This window comes from Schistocerca cancellata, unplaced genomic scaffold (assembly GCF_023864275.1).
Source record: "Schistocerca cancellata isolate TAMUIC-IGC-003103 unplaced genomic scaffold, iqSchCanc2.1 HiC_scaffold_426, whole genome shotgun sequence".
Lineage (NCBI taxonomy): Eukaryota > Metazoa > Arthropoda > Insecta > Orthoptera > Acrididae > Schistocerca > Schistocerca cancellata.
Window position 1 is genome coordinate 1,688,491 of NW_026046443.1, and position 19,916 is coordinate 1,708,406.

Consider the following 19,916-nt stretch of genomic DNA (forward strand, 5'->3'; position numbering starts at 1 on the left):
GACACCTAACGCTCGGCTTCTCGCAGAATACTGCTGCTAGCGTTGTGGAACTCTCAAGTTATTATCACGTGATTGTGACCAACGGACGTAACACTGTGTACGCTGAGCGCTCAACAATCAATTTTTCTTTGCACAACGAGCGCGGATGCCAAATGTGTTTGAAATGCATTCAAAATAAAATATGATAAAGCAATGAATTAAGCACTCATGTACCTTGTGAAATTATAAAGACACTAATCGGAAGAGTCTTAAGCTCGATTTTCACAATTGCTACCGAATTTACTGACCAGGCCGAGTAATGACGAAAACGTGTCGAACCAAATAAAACCAGAAAAATAGATAAATATGAGAACTAAGCATTCCTAAGAGAATGAGACCTTATGTACATAAACAATTGTTATCCTTACCTAATCCAATTTTCTTTTAGACTAAGTTATTAGTAAGTAAGCACATTCTAATACAGATTTTTTTTCTGTATTTTTCATGTACGAAAACATAAATGGAAGCACGGACAAGTGTCAAGTGAAATAGAGACCGCCACCATACGGCTCAACATGTTGCAGAACCAGTCTTCCAGTTCCTGACCCACGACGTATTTCCAACGCAACATCACACCCCGACAACTACTCCAACTTCCACAGTGAAAGTGATGCCCTACTTTTCCTCCACTGTGAAAGTGTAATCAATTTCCCCACTCAAGTGCAGTGCTATCATTTATACCCGAAGTTCTACCACTCCCAGTGCAACTCATACCTACCCAAGTGTAGTGAAACATTTTTTTTTTTGCAGGTCATAAAAGCCACAAATAAGTAAAGTGCTACGTATTTACTGCAAGAAATCTTCGACGAAACAACGACAAAAATATTCCTGTAGTATGTCACTGTAAAACAAGAATGTCAATTTTTTGTAACATATTTTTTCCACGAGTGCACACAGCACCCAGACTTCCTGCGAAGTCAAGTAATTTATTTCTTTGTTTTTTTTATATTTATTATGCCATGTATAATGTATCTATGTATGTGTCTCTTTATCTTAATTTCATTATCTTTTACCGAGAAATGAACATTTGTTATCCTTGTACAATACATTAGAAAGGGCACAGTTCAATTGTCATGTAGTTACCCTATGGACAAATTACTATCAATTTCAGTCGTACGAATATACTTACCTGATACTCTGTATGTTAATCACTTTGTCTGATGCAGTGTGTAAAATCTATTGTAAAGAATTTTTGCAAGTAATACTAACTTGTTTCACGAAAGCAATAATATCACGACTACGCGTGAGTCTCGATGATCCTGACGGAGTCATCGCTCCTCACGCGGGAAGCAATGTGATATTATTGGATTTCAGACATTTTGCATATGAGAAAAGGACAGCGACCAAGCTGTAGTTTGCAGTGATACTAAGCATGACAACACGAGAGTAAAAAAAAAAACGAAATCTGTTTATAACTTTCGCCTACACCAAGACGCGCGGCCAGCGTTTAAAAGGTACTTTTAAATACTATGACTCGCTGGGCGCAGATATTTAAAATCATTGCCGCAGCGCTTGATAGCAAGAAGCTGCGAAACAGAAGAAAGAACAATTTATCATTTGTTAGGAAAATTCTAGAGTCTTTATAGTTGGTTGTACTTCTGGTCGCCGATATGTTAACATGTACTTCATTACCTTTGATGTTTGGTTGCCGACTTGTTAAGACGTGTTGTGTAGCACCGCTACAAGTTATATTTCTTTTGGTGTGAAAAACCACGTTATCACCAAGAAAACAAAAACGCTTTTGTAAATTTTGTGACGATAAAAAATACTTACGCGCACGCCAGGACATTTAATTTTTACAAAATATCACACATACAGAAGCAGCGATTGTTGGACTGCTCCATGTATGAGAAAAACATAAAAATGTAAGTTTTGTATTCATTGTAAATTTAGTAATGTTCATAGTTTAACGCCTTTGTTCTTTACGAATATATTGATGCTTCACTATACAGAAAATCTATGCTTATTCTTTTCTTTAAATCAACCACAATTAATGTTTATGTTTAAATGAACTTTGTTACAGGTTCGCTCTTTATCGCGGTGTCTCAATTGTATTTAGGAGACCATTAACGTGTTCAGTTTACGATCTGACAACTTTTTTTTACAAAATTTCACTGTTTTGCATTCATTTCCAATTTTTTTTATTATTCAAATAGGTCCCTTAGGTAATTTCATTGAAGAGTCTGATTGCGTGAAAGCAATCCGGGTTAAGAGGTCATTTGAGAAACTATTTTCACGCAATCAATCCGTACGTCTCCTAAACACAATCGAGAACCGATGCATCGTCGATCATTCATTAATTTTTCTCTTTTTCCAAGTCGTACCAAGAAACGGCCAAGGAGAACTGCCGTGAGTACGCAATCTAGTGTTAAAAGGTTGCATTCTTTATCTTGTCGGCAAACATTGCCATGAATTATCAACATCAATGTTATATTTGGTTAAATGTTAAAAGCCAAAAAAAACCTTTTAACGCTAGAAGCCGTCGTTCACCCCTGTCACCTATATCCCTTGGACCACCACAGTTACCTCTACGTCGATTTTAGATAGCGCCATTTTGCCATACGCAGTATACTTTAACAGCGGCGGCGCGCGAATAGTTTACGGACTTACAAGGGGAAGGCCTCAGACACGGCCAACCCATTCGACTCAAATGTGGCAGGTACACCCCCGCAATTTTGAGAAAATCACCCCCAAAGGTTATAATGAGCAATCGACTCAAAATTGGCGGGATCGATAGATAATGGTAAACAGAGCATTTTTCATCATCAGGTATGGGGTCCGAAAACGCACACTTTTCCAGAAATCGAGGTAAGAAACTTTTACAAGTGTCGTTTCTGTACCCACATTGTAAACACTTTTCGCCGACAGCACTGATAGCGCAACGGCAAGGTAACTGGCTGGGAATCAATCTCGAAGAAACCTAGCGGATATTCTTCTTTTCGTTTGTATTTTTCCATATCTCAATTGATAGGGATAAGAGGTTTAATAAGGTAAGTAAATCAATAGGGAATGATAATAATAAGGTAGGCAATTTAATTTCCCAAACGGCGTGAGTTAGTAAAGTATCAAACTTTTAATCCTAGTCACACGAAAACAACTCCGAATAAGAGTGCTGCGAATTCCTCACGAGAGATCACAGATAGCCAACCTCGCGACTCTTGTTTACAGCGAGGCACGGGATAGAACGCACGCGGGGAGAGTTATGTTGTCCCGGTTGCCACTTCGTCATATCATAGTTGTGGACCTGGAAGAGTGCAAGTGACCATCACGAGCCTTATAGAAGTCAACCGGAAAGAGCTTTTTTTTCCGTCATTAGGCTGCCGCGAACCTCACGGATACATATAGTGATTTTATTATCGTTAATGCGCCGAAGTAACATATGACGAGTACTGCATGTAGTTTTTAGTAATTAGCTCGTCTGTTTATGCCGTAGTTACTAGTTATTGTTTGTAGTGTCATATCTTTCAGATGCATAATCTGAATAATGGAGGATGTACACCCTTCGACTAGCGCTGTAATATATATCTCTCCCTGGAGGCACCACCTTATCGTAGCACTGTCCGTGCGGGTGGGAGAGTTTGCGTGTTCCTGTGATGCTGAGAGCTATACCGGTGGTAGCGTAGCTACTGGCAGGTTCAACCTAGGCGGTCAGGTCTCAGCAGAGGAGCCAGACGAAGTGTGCCTCACAACGACCTACTGTCCTTTCCTCCCTTTCCCTTCCAGTCCCTTCCCTTTCCTTCTTCCCTTCTGTCAGTCTCTTCATCGGTGTACCGACGAAGCAAGGCACCTGTGATGTGCCTTAAGGGCGTATGTCAGGATACTTCCAGTGGCATATGGCCATTCACTGCATCCCCTGCCTCTTGCCAGTTGTATCGGCCCTACGATCCACTGCCAACCAGAGGCAGAGGACGAGAGAGTGGATCTGCATCTGCGCAACTGCTTGTCCACTTTAAATACCTTCACGCGCAGATGACTCCGGCAAAGTTTCAATGGACTATGACTGACGGAGTCGCTGTCGCCGGACACGGCGAGGAGGACATCAAATATCTGGGAGCCTGTCACAGTATTACCGACGCTGTGTTTTGGTTTGTAAAAGTGTTGCAAGACAGATGCATTATCAATGCACTACTGGAAGCAAGCAGTTCTGTTTCTCGGCGTTCCAGGTTGATATAAGCGGCTATCGTCGAGCGATTTTTGGAGCTGACGAACGAAATGACTTTTGTTGATACTGAAGTACTATACCATGAAGGTTTCTAGGAAGTTCGAACCCGAGTTTACCGATTCCCAGCGAGTTACCTTATCCGTTGCGCTATCGGCGCTGTCGCCAAAAAGCGTTTACCATGTGGGTACAGAAGCGGCAGTTGTAAAAGTTTCTTTCCTCGATTTCTGGAAAAGTTTGTATTACCTGATGATGAAAAATGCTCTATTTACAATTATCTATCGATCCCTCCAATTTTGAGTCGATTGCTCGTCAAAACTTTTAGGGGTGTTGACCCAAAATATCTTGGAGTCCTTCGTTTTAGGTTGTACTCAAGCGACATGCCAAATTTGAGCCGAATCGGTTGGCCATGTCTGAGGCCTCCCCTTGGTAGCCGTTTCGGAAATGCTTCCGCCCTCGGCCCGACAGCCAATGATCATGCCCTTTAGGAGGTCAGATAAGTCGCTGTTTCCGAATTACGAGAACAATTGCACTGTTTTTACAGTTTTCCGACACGGTTTATATTCCGTCTACTGCTAGAGCTCCCACATGCCCTTTGTTAGTGGTTATTGCACGTAGTATTAAGGGGCTCCGGAAAGGCTCAAAATCATGAAAAGTTCAATTTTTACTTTTTTGCGTTTTCTGAATCTGCAGACTATTACTTTTAGTAGATATATAATTTATTCAATTCCGAAGACTACAACTATTTTTAAATTTTTTTTGAAATGTGTTCTACATGGGCGTGACCCACTGTGGCGCTGTTAAACTGCTGTCAAATGGTGTTATTATTAACGTCCGTGTTCATCAGGTACATTTTAGTGATGTGAGATAAAGTATGTGTTGTGGCTAACCTGTGATGGTTCAATATATATCGCTGGTGTGATTGTCGATTGTTTCATGTTTATTTACTCTGTCGTTATCTCGAAAATATTCGTAATTAATTCTGTTTCTTGAGTCTCTGTTTTGTTGAAGTATAATAATGAGCAAAAGTAAAGTTGCTGTTGCGACTTTCAATGATGGCAACATTGTAAGGTGCAAGGTATTTAGAAATATGGAAATGAAGATAGGTTCTAACATGGTACGAGCGATGCTTGCTTTAGACAAGGAACGCCTTCGGGCTGCAGACAGGGCTGTAAAGAGTCTAGAAATACAAGCAAGAGTAAACAGGAGGAGGAACAAGAGGAAGCTGGAGGAGGAGTTTGCAGAGGATGAAGATAATCCATGCTATGGACCTGGAATGCACTAAAAAGTTAATCCAATCTTTATCGCTCGATTCCCAAAACTTTTATTTTCTCATACTAATTACATGTTTTCTAAGGATCTTCCAAACATATTTGTTTCAAACTTTCAGTAAATGTTACACAGTACCTTCTGCATAATTTAACACAGCCTTTTTCCAAAAAACTGTATATTTTTGAATATATAAATAAAAAATTGCAAAAAAAATGTTGTGAATTTTCATTACAATTGAAAAAAATCATCTTTAATAACTGAACTAAAATTTTGTAAAATCCCTGTGTTAAGTTGTAGCCCATATTCCAATAAATAATCTGTAAAAAGTTCAACTTCCTACCTCAAATACTTTGTGAGGAAAGATGTAATTTATAAGCGTTATTTTAACATTGCAAGTATAGGGCGTTCCGGAGCCCCTTAATGTAACTCAACTGTGTAGAAAGTCGCCGACCGCGGTGGCCACGCGGTTTAGGCGCTGCAGTCCGGAACCGCGCGACTGCTACGGTCGCAGGTTCGAATCCTGCCTCGGGCATGGATGTGTGTGATGTCCTTAGGTTAGTTAGGTTTAGGTAGTTCTAAGTTCTAGGGGACTGATGACCTCAGATGTTAAGTCCCATAGTGCTCAGAGCCATTTTTTTGTAGAAAGTCTTGTACCAGGCGGTCAAAGATCCCCAGACGTCTCTCAACGAATAATGCCATACGATCATTTCAGCACTTTCATACTGATATGCACTGAGATGTTAATGCACATATAATGGATTAATTTCCAGTAAAACTATAGGCAACAGCAACTTTCATCAGCCATCTCACATAGAGTGCGCGTGTAGTATCTGAACGGACGCAGGGGAACACTATGGAGTGGTGAAGACGTACAGCTTGTCGAGCAGCTGATGCCTGACGGTTACGGGACGTGTCTGGTGTGCCTGGACAGGCCCGCGTGGAGCCCATAACAAACGCCCCGTCCCGGTCCTAACAACCTGCCACGGGATTCCACGGCCCGCACCCAGCCAGCCATTCGGGCCGCCGGACAAGGCGGCGCCGCCCCTCGCCCTGCGCCCTAATGGATGGGGCTTTCATTAATTTATACGCGGCACGAGAATAGAGTAATGTCTCAATAAGGGGCCGCGCGCATATTTATGCGCGGGCCGGCTGCTACATATTCAGATCACAGCCTGTAACGGCCGCCGCGGCCCACGGAGCAATCGCCTCGGTTCCGCCCCCTGTGCACCAATTCACGGCACGCATGTTTCATTTTTTTTTTTTCGTTTTAGAATTTATGTTCCATCGCTCTTCGCCGATACGCCGTTTATCAAGCGTTGTATCACGGTTATTAAAGCTGTAGCCTGTCAGGGAGGGCATTGGTTCGTTTCTTAAACGAATTAGTCCAGTTTCACAAATGATCGATGGCTTTCCAGAGTGAATCTTTGACTCTGCAGCGGAGTGCGTGCTGTTTTGAAACTTCCCGGCGGATTGAAACTGAGTAACATGCCGGTACTCTAAGCTGGAACCTTGCCTTTCGCTGGCAACGGTCTTACCAACTGAACTATCCAAGCACGACTAACGATTCGTCGTCACAGCTTCGCTACTGCCAGTACCTTATGTGCTACCTTCCAACCTTCACGGAAGGTCTCCTGCACATCTTGGTAGACTAGCACACCTGCAAGAAAGGCTGCTGGGCAGAAATACATAGCGTGGTAAAAAATGAAAGAAAACAGAAAAGTTGGGGAAACACAATGAATTTCACGGAATGGAGTGTAGATGATGTTATTCCAACCGATTCAAATTTATAAAGAACTTGACAGTATGACACCATTTATCTTGCACTCCATCTGACCTCAATGCTTGCACTGATTCACTTGGGAGACGTTTCATGAAGTCATTGTACCCGCTCCTGAGGCATGCTGACCCACTACTGTTGTAACTGGTACTTGATATCGTACACACTACCACTGTGACTGAGCCCGCCCGGTTGGCCATGCGGTCTAACGCACGGCTTTCCGGGCGGGAAGGAGCACCTGGTCCCCGGCACGAATCCGCCCGGCGGACTTGTGTCGAGGTCCGGTGAACTGGTCAGTCTGTGGATGGTTTTTAGGCGGTTTTCCATCTGCCTCGGCGAATGCGGGCTGGTTCCCCTTATTCCGCATCAACAAGTTCTCCACGTACGCGTACACCACCATTACTCTACCAAGCAAACATAGGGGTTACACTCTTCTTGTGTGAGACGTTCCCTGGGGCGTCCACTGGGGGCCGAACCGCACAATAACCCTGGGTTCGGTGTGGGGCGGCGGAGAGGTGAAGTGGACTGCGGTAGTCGTCGTGGGGTTGTGGACCACTGTGGCTGCGGCGGGGACGGAGCCTCTCTGTCGTTTCTAGGTCCACGGTTAACATACAACATACATAGAATACAATACCACTTTGACTGAGTTGACATCCGAAACGGTCCCATACATGATCTGTCAGGGGACAATTCTGGGTATCTTGATGACCACGGGAGTGTATGCTCCCTTACATAAGTTGTTAGTGCGTGTGACTGCCATGCAGTGGGCCCGGGTTTGTTCCCTGAGTCGGAGATTTTGTCTCCTCCGGGACTGGGTGTTGTTTGTTCTCACCATCATCTCATCGTCATCGACATGCAGGTCGCCCAATGTAGCGTCAACTGAAAAGACTTGCAGCTCGGCAGCCGAACTTCCATAGGTGGGCACTCCCGGCTATCAACACCATGCGATCATTCACGGGAGTACCGCAACTAAACGCAGCCAAATCATAGATACACTCGCCATATGTGAACGAGCATTGTCCTGCTGAAACAAAAGGCACAACGATATTATCGCATGAGATGTAACGCATGAGGACACAGGATACCCATAGTGCTGTCAGTTTCCTCAGTCACTACCAGCCATGATCTGCCCAGTATACCCAGTGACTCCTCACAACTTGGCTCTCCAAATCATTCCAAGAATCGGACCTCTCGCCAGGCCGCTCCACAGTTGCTGATGATGGCCATCTGGGGTAGAGCAGAACCGTAATTCATCGCTAAAGACAATGCAACGCCATTCATCAGCAGTTGATCACCAGTAGTGTTAACATCAGCCTACCAATGGAACGCTAATTGCTTAGTCCGGCTGCTGCTAATCTCCGACCACTGACGCGGGGTGACACAGAACGTTGCAGGGACTTTGTTACTTGTCCTCATATGACAGGAACAGGTGTGAAGGGGTTATGCTTGGTGCACAAAATGGCGGTCGTCCCCTGTGGTGGTGAGGTATAGTCAACCATGCTAGCCCATACGTTCTCATGTGGTCCACTGCAGGGCCTCTGACACCTCCTAGTGCCCCACAACTATGGACATTAGACGATTCGACCAACAGGAAAAATGGAGATTCACAGTATCTTTAAATCTCCGTCAAATGCTGATACCGCTTTTTCACACATGTACGTGGCATCACCGTGACCTTCACGGTGCTCACTCAACGTCTGACGCTCTTCACGCCCCTTATGTACCCTCCCAGACGTTTTAACAGAAATAAACACGACAATAACTAATGGGCTTTAGTGGCCGTTCTAACTTGTCACATAGATTCGCAGTTCTAGTCATTGGGTGGGTACGTGTATATGTCCGAAATTACACAGAGATTCTACAATGTCTGCTGGGTGCTTCACTTCTTTATCCAGGTGGTATACCTTAGCCATAGCCTGCGAGATTGTTTCCGGAATGACTTTTCACTCTGCAGCGGAGTGTGCGCCGAAGTGAAACTTTCTGGTAGACTAAAACTGTTTGCCAGACCATAACTCGAAATCAGGAAAGTATGTAAGATACTGTATGAAGGACCGGAAGCAGGAGAGAGTTACTGGCAGATTTGATGATGTAAGGGCGGATCGTGATTCGTATGTGATACCTTAGTCGGTATGAGCGTTTCCCGTCATTGCATTTAAATCCTATCCAATTCGATATCACAACGGTTTGACTGCAGTGCTTACCAGCTACATCAGATACCGAATTTTGACAAGTGCCATTGATTTACAATAAGTACAAGTAAGATACACAGTCCAGAATGAAATTTTAACTCTACAGTGGAGTGTTCGCTGATATGAAACTTCCTGGCAGATTAAAACTGTGTGCCGGACAGAGACTCGAGCTCGGGACCTTTGTGTTCCGGAAGAAAGTGCTCCACCAACTTTTTTTTATTATTATTTATTTAAGTTGAACGAGAAAAAAACTGACTCGGGCGAGACCTGAACCAGCGAACCATTTACTGGAATAAGTTATCAAGTTGGTACGCTACTGTTTTTTTTAAACCTCCTGGAAGATTAAAACGTTATGCCGGACCGAGACTCAGAAACGCTACCCTCTATACCAACTGCACAGCATACCAACTGAGCTACAAATGCAAGACACTGGATCCGTCCGTATAGCTTTACTCCCACCAGTACCTCATCTCCTACCTTCCAGACTTTACAGAAGTTCTCCTGCGAAACTTGCAACATTATCACTTCTGGAGAAGACATGGCTTAGCCACAGTGTGGGGGTTGTTTCCAGAATCAAATTTTCACTCTGCAGTGCAGTGTGCGCTTCTGTGAAGCCTGAAGGGTAGGAAAAGAAGTATTGGCGGATATAAAGCTATGAGGAGCGCTCGTGAGCCGTGCTTTGGTAGCTCGGTTGGTACAGCACTTGCGCGCGAGAGCCAAAGCTCCTAGTTCGAGTCTCGGTCCGCACGCAGTTTTAATCTACCACGAAGTTTTAAAATGCACATTATCACGACAGGCAAAGTAGCTTTTACTGAATGCTGCGCTACACTTCAAAGTGACCGAGATACTCGACAATATCTCTCAATACAGTTACAAAACCTCTGTAAACTAAGGTCGGGACTTTCTATCAGTCGTTCACTTCCTCAACAAGAGAAATTCGCTCCGTGGTCACGGAGTCATTCGAGAACCGTTGTGTGAACGTCCTCATTGTTGGAAAATACCCCCGCCCCCCTCTCTCTCTCTCTCTCTCTCTCTTGTCCCTCTCCTCCAGGTGATGTTTCTCGACTGCCTGGACATTGCCGTCCGTGGTCGATGTCGGTGGCCTCCCTTCCCGATCAGCATCATCCACTTCTGTGCCGCATTCGTCAAATTGTTGGCACCATTTCACTAAGGCTCGAGGCGTCATTGTATTTGGTCCATATACAGCCAGAATTTCACGGTGAATCTGTAATTTAGACGTTTTGCACAAAACAACGATACCGTACCGCGTACTTCAACTTTGGAATACCATTCCAGTTGCATTCCATGTCCCTTGCTCACTGTTGTGCACCTGTTATCCGTACCTCAGCAGAAACGTGTCTGCAGGGAATCCCGGAACACGTACTTTCTCCTGATAATGCGGCACTCATGCTGCGCAATGGTCTTAGCGTGGGACGACATGAGTAACTTACTTTCCGAAGCCCCTGTAGCTTTTACTGAATGCACATTTAATCGAATCTTTGAATGACCGATTATATTTAACTACTACACCCGCTTCGTTCGCGTAGGCTATACGATATGTACAGATCACTTTTTTTGTTTTTCTTTAATCGAATTCCTATGTTGTTCATAAACTGCAATGTTTGTCTAAACTCTTCACGCTAATTAAGACCGTAGAAGCATGGTCTTTTCTGAATGCACTTCTGACCAAAAAGCAATTCTGGCTGCTAGAGTCCGAGGTCTTCGTTAATCGTGCGTTTTGAGTTTTTGTGGTGATATTTCCATGAAAACTCCCACCCCAAACACATATTTCTTTAAAAGACCAATACCAGTTTTCATAGCTATACATTTAAAAATATTTTTAAATAACGACATATTTTCATAAAAATTTTCATCCCGTATTTCATCCCCTTCGAGGCTGAATTTCCAAATATGTTGAAGCATACATTTTTTTTTATTTCTTACGAAGAAACCAATTACAATTTTCGCATTTCTGTCTTCAAAATTGCCATCATAGTGACATTAAAAAAAAAAGCCGTTCATCCAGTACTTCAATCCCTCAGGGGTGAAATTTCGAACAATCCCTTACTAAACGAAGCTTACAGTATCAGATCAACAAGCTTTCCAAATCTCAAGATTCTATCCTTAGCGGTTTGGCCAGGGTGAGGATGAGCCAGTGAATCAGTCAGGCCCTCTTTCCCTCCACTTAGGGGCTGAATGTCTAAAAACATTGAAACATGCAAGTTTTTATTTGCAACCGAGAAGCCAAATATACACTCCTGGAAATTGAAATAAGAACACCGTGAATTCATTGTCCCAGGAAGGGGAAACTTTATTGACACATTCCTGGGGTCAGATACATCACATGATCACACTGACAGAACCACAGGCACATAGACACAGGCAACAGAGCATGCACAATGTCGGCACTAGTACAGTGTATATCCACCTTTCGCAGCAATGCAGGCTGCTATTCTCCCATGGAGACGATCGTAGAGATGCTGGATGTAGTCTTGTGGAACGGCTTGCCATGCCATTTCCACCTGGCGCCTCAGTTGGACCAGCGTTCGTGCTGGACGTGCAGACCGCGTGAGACGACGCTTCATCCAGTCCCAAACATGCTCAATGGGGGACAGATCCGGAGATCTTGCTGGCCAGGGTAGTTGACTTACACCTTCTAGAGCACGTTGGGTGGCACGGGATACATGCGGACGTGCATTGTCCTGTTGGAACAGCAAGTTCCCTTGCCGGTCTAGGAATGGTAGAACGATGGGTTCGATGACGGTTTGGATGTACCGTGCACTATTCAGTGTCCCCTCGACGATCACCAGTGGTGTACGGCCAGTGTAGGAGATCGCTCCCCACACCATGATGCCGGGTGTTGGCCCTGTGTGCCTCGGTCGTATGCAGTCCTGATTGTGGCGCTCACCTGCACGGCGCCAAACACGCATACGACCATCATTGGCACCAAGGCAGAAGCGATTCTCATCGCTGAAGACGACACGTCTCCATTCGTCCCTCCATTCACGCCTGTCGTGACACCACTGGAGGCGGGCTGCACGATGTTGGGGCGTGAGCGGAAGACGGCCTAATGGTGTGCGGGACCGTAGCCCAGCTTCATGGAGACGGTTGTGAATGGTCCTCGCCGATACCCCAGGAGCAACAGTGTCCCTAATTTGCTGGGAAGTGGCGGTGCGGTCCCCTACGGCACTGCGTAGGATCCTACGGTCTTGGCGTGCATCCGTGCGTCGCTGCGGTCCGGTCCCAGGTCGACGGGCACGTGCACCTTCCGCCGACCACTGGCGACAACATCGATGTACTGTGGAGACCTCACGCCCCACGTGTTGAGCAATTCGGCGGTACGTCCACCCGGCCTCCCGCATGCCCACTATACGCCCTCGCTCAAAGTCCGTCAACTGCACATACGGTTCACGTCCACGCTGTCGCGGCATGCTACCAGTGTTAAAGACTGCGTTGGAGCTCCGTATGCCACGGCAAACTGGCTGACACTGACGGCGGCGGTGCACAAATGCTGCGCAGCTAGCGCCATTCGACGGCCAACACCGCGGTTCCTGGTGTGTCCGCTGTGCCGTGCGTGTGATCATTGCTTGTACAGCCCTCTCGCAGTGTCCGGAGCAAGTATGGTGGGTCTGACACACCGGTGTCAATGTGTTCTTTTTTCCATTTCCAGGAGTGTACATTTTAATAGGTGTAGGTTTAAAAATGCTTTCATAATAAAATATTTTCACAAAACATTTCGTCCTCTATTTCATCTCCTTAGGGGTTGATTTCCAAAACCACTGATAAATGTATTTTTTTTTAATTTCTAACTGAAAAGTCTAATACCAATTTTCATAGATGTAGCTTTAAAATGCTTTAGTAGTACTTAAGTAATTAATTAAAAAACTTTAATCCACTATTTCACACCCACAGTGGGGGCACACAGTTAACCGTGTGTATCACTATGGTGCCCTTACCCTGGATTGTCTACTGCCGGCGTGTATTAGTAACGCTGATCTCTTTCAAACAGAGTCCATTTGTTTGTTTTAGTATCAGCTGCATCCTTGGGGAATGGTCTAAGACTCAATACAATCGAACAGTCTTCTGACTGACAACGAACGGCATTCGGCATTTTCTGTAACGGTAACCGAGCTGCGTTAAGGATATTCCTGCTCGTTTACTGCTGAACTGATCATGATTTCCTCTAAGTTTTTATGAGTCCTACACCATTCTTTTTCTTTTCGTTGACGTTACAGAGAAGCTGCGTGTACACGGAGTCTGAATTTACATGTTGGTCACACTGTATGCCTGTAAAGAAACAGAAAGTAGAGATTTTTCTGTCGTACAAATTACCATTTTAATCTAATAGTGCTTCTTACAAAGCAGTAATAATAATCTCAATATGCTTGGTCAGCGTTCAGTAAACGTCTCAATAGCTTCCGAGCACAGATTTTCTGTAGTATTGTGCATATTATACACCGCAGAAGAGGAACTAATAACTCTCGTGTCAAGTGGCCATGAATAATGCAGATGCACATAAGTGGTTTAAATTGATCCCGAGATTGAATAGCGTGTCCTGAAATCAAGTTACTTGTGACTCGTGATCGGCCGGCAGATTTAATGTGGTGCAGTACGGAAGATCGACCAGCGACAACAAGGGACAGAGATGCGGTACTGACGACTAATCAGGTGGATGTGGAGGATTATGGTAATTCCAAGGCTGTCTGGCTGAGGTAACGCGGAACTTAGCTCAGCGGACAGCTCCTTGCATACGGACAGCGCTTGCAGTACGAGAACTGATTGAATGATCCGCCCCGTGCTGACGTTGAATAATTCAGTGCTTGCTGAGGAATGTGGACAGCACGTCAGTCCGGTTACAAGCCACGCCCCCGTCAATACTGTTCACATACTGAGACGTTTAAAACTGGCAAATAACGATAGCGAAAGTTGCTTAGTCATCTATCTAGCGGCACTGCCTTCAGAAAATTTAATCTGGCTCATGTTATATATTTTATGTCGCAAAGGTAGGTGCGGAAAATCTCAGGTACATCATTCCACAGTAAAATAACAGTTTACGTGCGAACATTGAAACATTTATGCAACTGCATGGAAGATTGTAATCTGCGAGGAGACAGCTTTCTGCCATCTCGGAACACAGAATCTTATTCATGGAGCCGCAGTACAAACTAGATATTTGCATCCAAGATCTCTACCTGTCCCATGCAAAACAATTACAAATAACCTCCTGCCTACATCCTCCAGATTCACGTGTCCAGAAAAAGACTTAAAATCAAGTTGACGACGCACCCAGTAAGTATAGATGTAGATGTTGACTTGGTGATAGCGACACCAGATGAAGTACGTAAAGGACAGGTAAAGACTAACTAAAAACGCCTGCCGGATAGGAATGCAAGTATGTGGTAGTTGTTTGTGCTTCGCTCATTATTTATATGATCAAACCATTCTATCTACTTTACAAATCAACAGTTCCGCGTCTTATTGCGCTTTGAATGCTAATTCCTTTTTTCTCCTTGGTATGGCAATGGAACGGAGGGTACGGTGTCAGGTAACGGTTGTTAGACATGAAGAAACAAAATCATCGTATTTTGTTTTCATATCGTTCAGGGGAGTATCAGCTTTATCTCTAGTAACAAATGAAAATCTCATCCCCCTCCTCAAAGAACGCAAAATGGGCAAGAGTTGTTTGCGAGAATAGCAAATGAATTATAGATGATTTTTTTGGCTAGTCTCTTACAGCTTTATCAGAAAAATTGTAACGCCTCGGGATTGTATCGAGTAGCTGCACTTAGGGCCGGTGAGAGAATTAGGTGTAATCCAGTTATTTGTGTCTGACGTCATCTAAATTCTGCTCTTATGCAACGTAGTGTATCACCGGCATGTGGACGGTAATTTTACAAAACAGCCGACATACAGAACCTCTGTTATTTCGTGTACACATGTTTCCACAGCGTGCTGTAATACCTGATCCGGACTACAATTTCTCAAAGCAATGGATTTATGAATATTTCTTTCCGGTAGCCATACTTCCTGAAAAGTCTGCGAAACTGCTGTCTAAAGTCCAACAAACAATGGCTGATGATGTTATTAGTAATTGAAGAAGGAAGGCCGTATGTCACGCCTCTAACATATCAAGAGAAGATTTGAAGGACTCCTCGAGATAACAGGAGGTGGATGACTGTTTAAGTTCAGCAAAGACAGGTAATAAAATTGGCCAATAGATTACTCCAGTAATCACACAAACATTTCTGATGTATATGGACTGAAGCGGGGAGTGAAAATTTGTGCCAAGGCCGGGAAGCGAAACCGGGTCTCCTGCTTACGAGGCTTGAGCGTTAGCCGCTAAGCCATTCACAGGACTGCACGGATTACCCTGGCATGCCTGCCTCCTGGACCCAAATACTCACTGCCGCCCCCGTCTACTGTAAATTCCCCCTTACACACGAACAGTATTGCCGAGGCTCTCCATGTTCTGGGACAGCACTTCAGCATGGAACGTAAATGGTAGATTCAGCCTGAAACCCAGGTGCAAGTTCATTTGTATAAGTACCTGCACTTGTGTTTCGCGCTCGATCCTCCATTTACGGTCGATGCTGAGAAGCTATTCCAGAACATGGAGTGTGTCGGTAATTCTGTTAATGGACGTCCATCTTACTGCATGGACAAGAGACTTCAGCTGACGATGTATCAGAGAAAAAGTACAACCACAGCTGTATCTTGGGATGTCTTTATTCTATCACTCAACTAATTTCGACAGCATTGTCATTGGCATTGGAGGCAACACGGTGTCGAGTATAAACTCTTTATGAAAGCTAGCCCACGTGTGCTAGCAATAAAGATCCTGCAGTAAATGCGCCATGGATATAAAACACTCTTTTGGCAATGGTGGGGACTGAGGATGGAGGTAACGTGCCGACGAAACTAGCCGCGTGCTAGAATAAAGACACTCCCAAGATACAGCTGTGGAGGTACTTTTTCTCACACTCTGTAAGACTGCTCGTGTGCAAGGGAGAATTTAAAGTAAACTGCGGCGGCAGTGAGAATTTAGATCGAGGAGCGAGGCGTGCCAGGGTAATCCGTGCAGCTGTGTGAACGGCTGAGCCAAGGTAGCTTAGTGGCTGACGCACCTGCCTGCTACGCCAGAGACCCAGGTTCGATTCCCGACCTTGGTACAGATTTTCACTCGCCATTTCAGTCTACATACATGAAATCATATATGAGACCAGTAAAGTCTCTGAAATTCTGTCATTTTGCATGTTTACAGAAACATTTGACTCAAACAAACGTCAGGATTAGCAGCCTGGGCCTTGAACACAGATCTTTTCTAATAATAAAACCAGCCCGCTCGAAAATGACACTAGAGTTTGGAAATGTTCCACTCACGACCGATAAACGTACAATTTACGTTTAACAAAAGTTCATTTTTCATTTGTCAATTATGAACTGAAATCACTTTGACAACGGACTTGGACGTAAAGAATATGCAAACTGTGACGATGTGGAGCACTGCAGTAGTGTTTTCTCATGCAGCCGCAATGGGAGTAGGCCAAAGCAGCCTCTTACCTGCGAGGTGAACAGAGACCATCCACAGTACAGCGATGCACCCAGCCCCGCGTCGAATCATCGTCGCTGTGCACCTGCAGCACAAAACACAGTGAATTAGGCATGTCACACCCCTGACATTAACTGGAGGTAGATACAATGATAATTACAGCAAAAACGAATTAGAACGTCTTATGATTTACACAAATAAAACAAAAGTATTGGCAATAGGAGGAAATAAGGAAATAAAAATTGTGCTGAATGGAGAAACACTAAAACAGGTGCAAAATTTTAAGTATCTTGGAAGCAGGATAGACACCGACTGGAAGTGCACCACAGAAATTAAAACAACGATAGCAATGGCAAAAGAGGCGTTTTATAAGACACGGAGAATCTTCTGCAGCGGTCTGGACAGAGAACTCAGAAAGAGACTCATAAAATGTCTTGTATGGAGTGTTCTTCTACACTCCTGGAAATTGAAATAAGAACACCGTGAATTCATTGTCCCAGGAAGGGGAAACATTATTGACACATTCCTGGGGTCAGATACATCACATGATCACACTGACAGAACCACACGCACATAGACACAGGCAACAGAGCATGCACAATGTCGCCACTAGTACAGTGTATATCCACCTTTCGCAGCAATGCAGGCTGCTATTCTCCCATGGAGACGATCGTAGAGATGCTGGATGTAGTCCTGTGGAACGGCTTGCCATGCCATTTCCACCTGGCGCCTCAGTTGGACCAGCGTTCGTGCTGGACGTGCAGACCGCGTGAGACGACGCTTCATCCAGTCCCAAACATGCTCAATGGGTGACAGATACGGAGATCTTGCTGGCCAGGGTAGTTGACTTACACCTTCTAGAGCACGTTGAGTGGCACGGGATACATGCGGACGTACATTGTCCTGTTGGAACAGCAAGTTCCCTTGCCGGTCTAGGAATGGTAGAACGATGGGTTCGATGACGGTTTGGATGTACCGTGCACTATTCAGTGTCCCCTCGACGATCACCAGTGGTGTACGGCCAGTGTAGGAGATCGCTCCCCACACCATGATGCCGGGTGTTGGCCCTGTGTGCCTCGGTCGTATGCAGTCCTGATTGTGGCGCTCACCTGCACGGCGCCAAACACGCATACGACCATCATTGGCACCAAGGCAGAAGCGACTCTCATCGCTGAAGACGACACGTCTCCATTCGTCCCTCCATTCACGCCTGTCGCGACACCACTGGAGGCGGGCTGCACGATGTTGGGGCGTGAGCGGAAGACGGCCTAACGGTGTGCGGGACCGTAGCCCAGCTTCATGGAGACGGTTGCGAATGGTCCTCGCCGATACCCCAGGAGCAACAGTGTCCCTAATTTGCTGGGAAGTGGCGGTGCGGTCCCCGACGGCACTGCGTAGGATCCTACGGTCTTGGCGTGCATCCGTGCGTCGCTGCGGTCCGGTCCCAGGTCGACGGGCACGTGCACCTTCCGCCGACCACTGGCGACAACATCGATGTACTGTGGAGACCTCACGCCCCACGTGTTGAGCAATTCGGCGGTACGTCCACCCGGCCTCCCGCATGCCCACTATACGCCCTCGCTCAAAGTCCGTCAACTGCACATACGGTTCACGTCCACGCTGTCGCGGCATGCTACCAGTGTTAAAGACTGCGATGGAGCTCCGTATGCCACGGCAAACTGGCTGACACTGACGGCGGCGGTGCACAAATGCTGCGCAGCTAGCGCCATTCGACGGCCAACACCGCGGTTCCTGGTGTGTCCGCTGTGCCGTGCGTGTGATCATTGCTTGTACAGCCCTCTCGCAGTGTCCGGAGCAAGTATGGTGGGTCTGACACACCGGTGTCAATGTGTTCTTTATCCATTTCCAGGAGTGTATATGGCGCTGAAACATGGACTATGAGGAAAAAAGACAGGGAAAGGCTGGAGGCTTTTGAGATCTGGACATGGCGGAAGATGGAAAGAATAAGTTGGATGGACAGAGTAAAAAATGAAGAGGTACTGAGAAGAGTGGGAGAGAAAAGACAGTTACTAGATGTAATAAAGAGAAGAAAAAGAAATTGGATTGGGCATATATTAAGAAAGAATGACGGACTGATAAAAACAGTTTTAGAAGGTTATGTAGAAGGGAAAAGGAAGCGAGGAAGGAAGAGTTTCCAGATACTGGATGACATGATGGACGGTACAACATACAGCAGCCTTAAGAAGGAAGCAATGGATCGGAGAAAATGGAGAGGCAAAGGACCTGCTAATATAGCAGATAACTGATGATGATGATGATGATGATGATTTACACTCGGCGTCCAGGTGAATGCCGTGTTCCTTGCCTTCCTCAAGGCATTCGATACAGTTACACCCTGTCGCTTGGAGAACAAAATACGAGTACGCAGATTCTCGGGCTAGATTTGTGATTGAATTCTGGACTACTTTGCAGATAGGTACCAAAACCTCGTTCTTAAAGCAGCAGAATAGACAGATGTGAATGTAATTTCGGCAGTACCCCAAGAGAGTGTTACAGGGCAGCTAAAGTTCACAGCCTGCATCAGCGATCTAGTGGATAACGTTTGGAGGCTGTCGTCATTGTGAAGGCTGCAATGCCATAAGGCTGTAGCGAAACGTAGGAAGGCCTGTAGTGAATCGACGATTGGTGCAGGGAGTGGTAGTTGACCCTGAACGTCTATAAATGTGACGAACTGAGCGTACAAAGGTGAGGAGATCCGCTTCTGTTCTATTACACTGTTGGCGACACATCACAGGAAACAATAGCTACCGTAAAATACCGAGGAGTAACAACACAGAGGTGACAAAAGTCACGGGATACCTCCTAATATCATGTCGGACCTCCTATTGCCAGGCATAGTGCAGCAACTCCAGGTGGCATGGACTCAAGAAGTCGCGGCAAGTAACCTGCAGACGTATAGCCGTCCACAAT

At 45.4% G+C, this 19,916-nt stretch overlaps 1 protein-coding gene across 1 annotated transcript in view; it reads right to left on the reverse strand.

Annotated features, from left to right (window-relative positions):
* LOC126124779 (extracellular matrix organizing protein FRAS1-like) overlaps positions 1-19,916 on the reverse strand; it is a 452,648-nt gene that overhangs the window by 324,718 nt on the left and 108,014 nt on the right. The window contains exon 2 of the mRNA XM_049915125.1: positions 16,997-17,070. Coding sequence (XP_049771082.1) covers positions 16,997-17,070 — 74 coding nt within the window. The remainder of the gene's footprint in view (positions 1-16,996; positions 17,071-19,916) is intronic.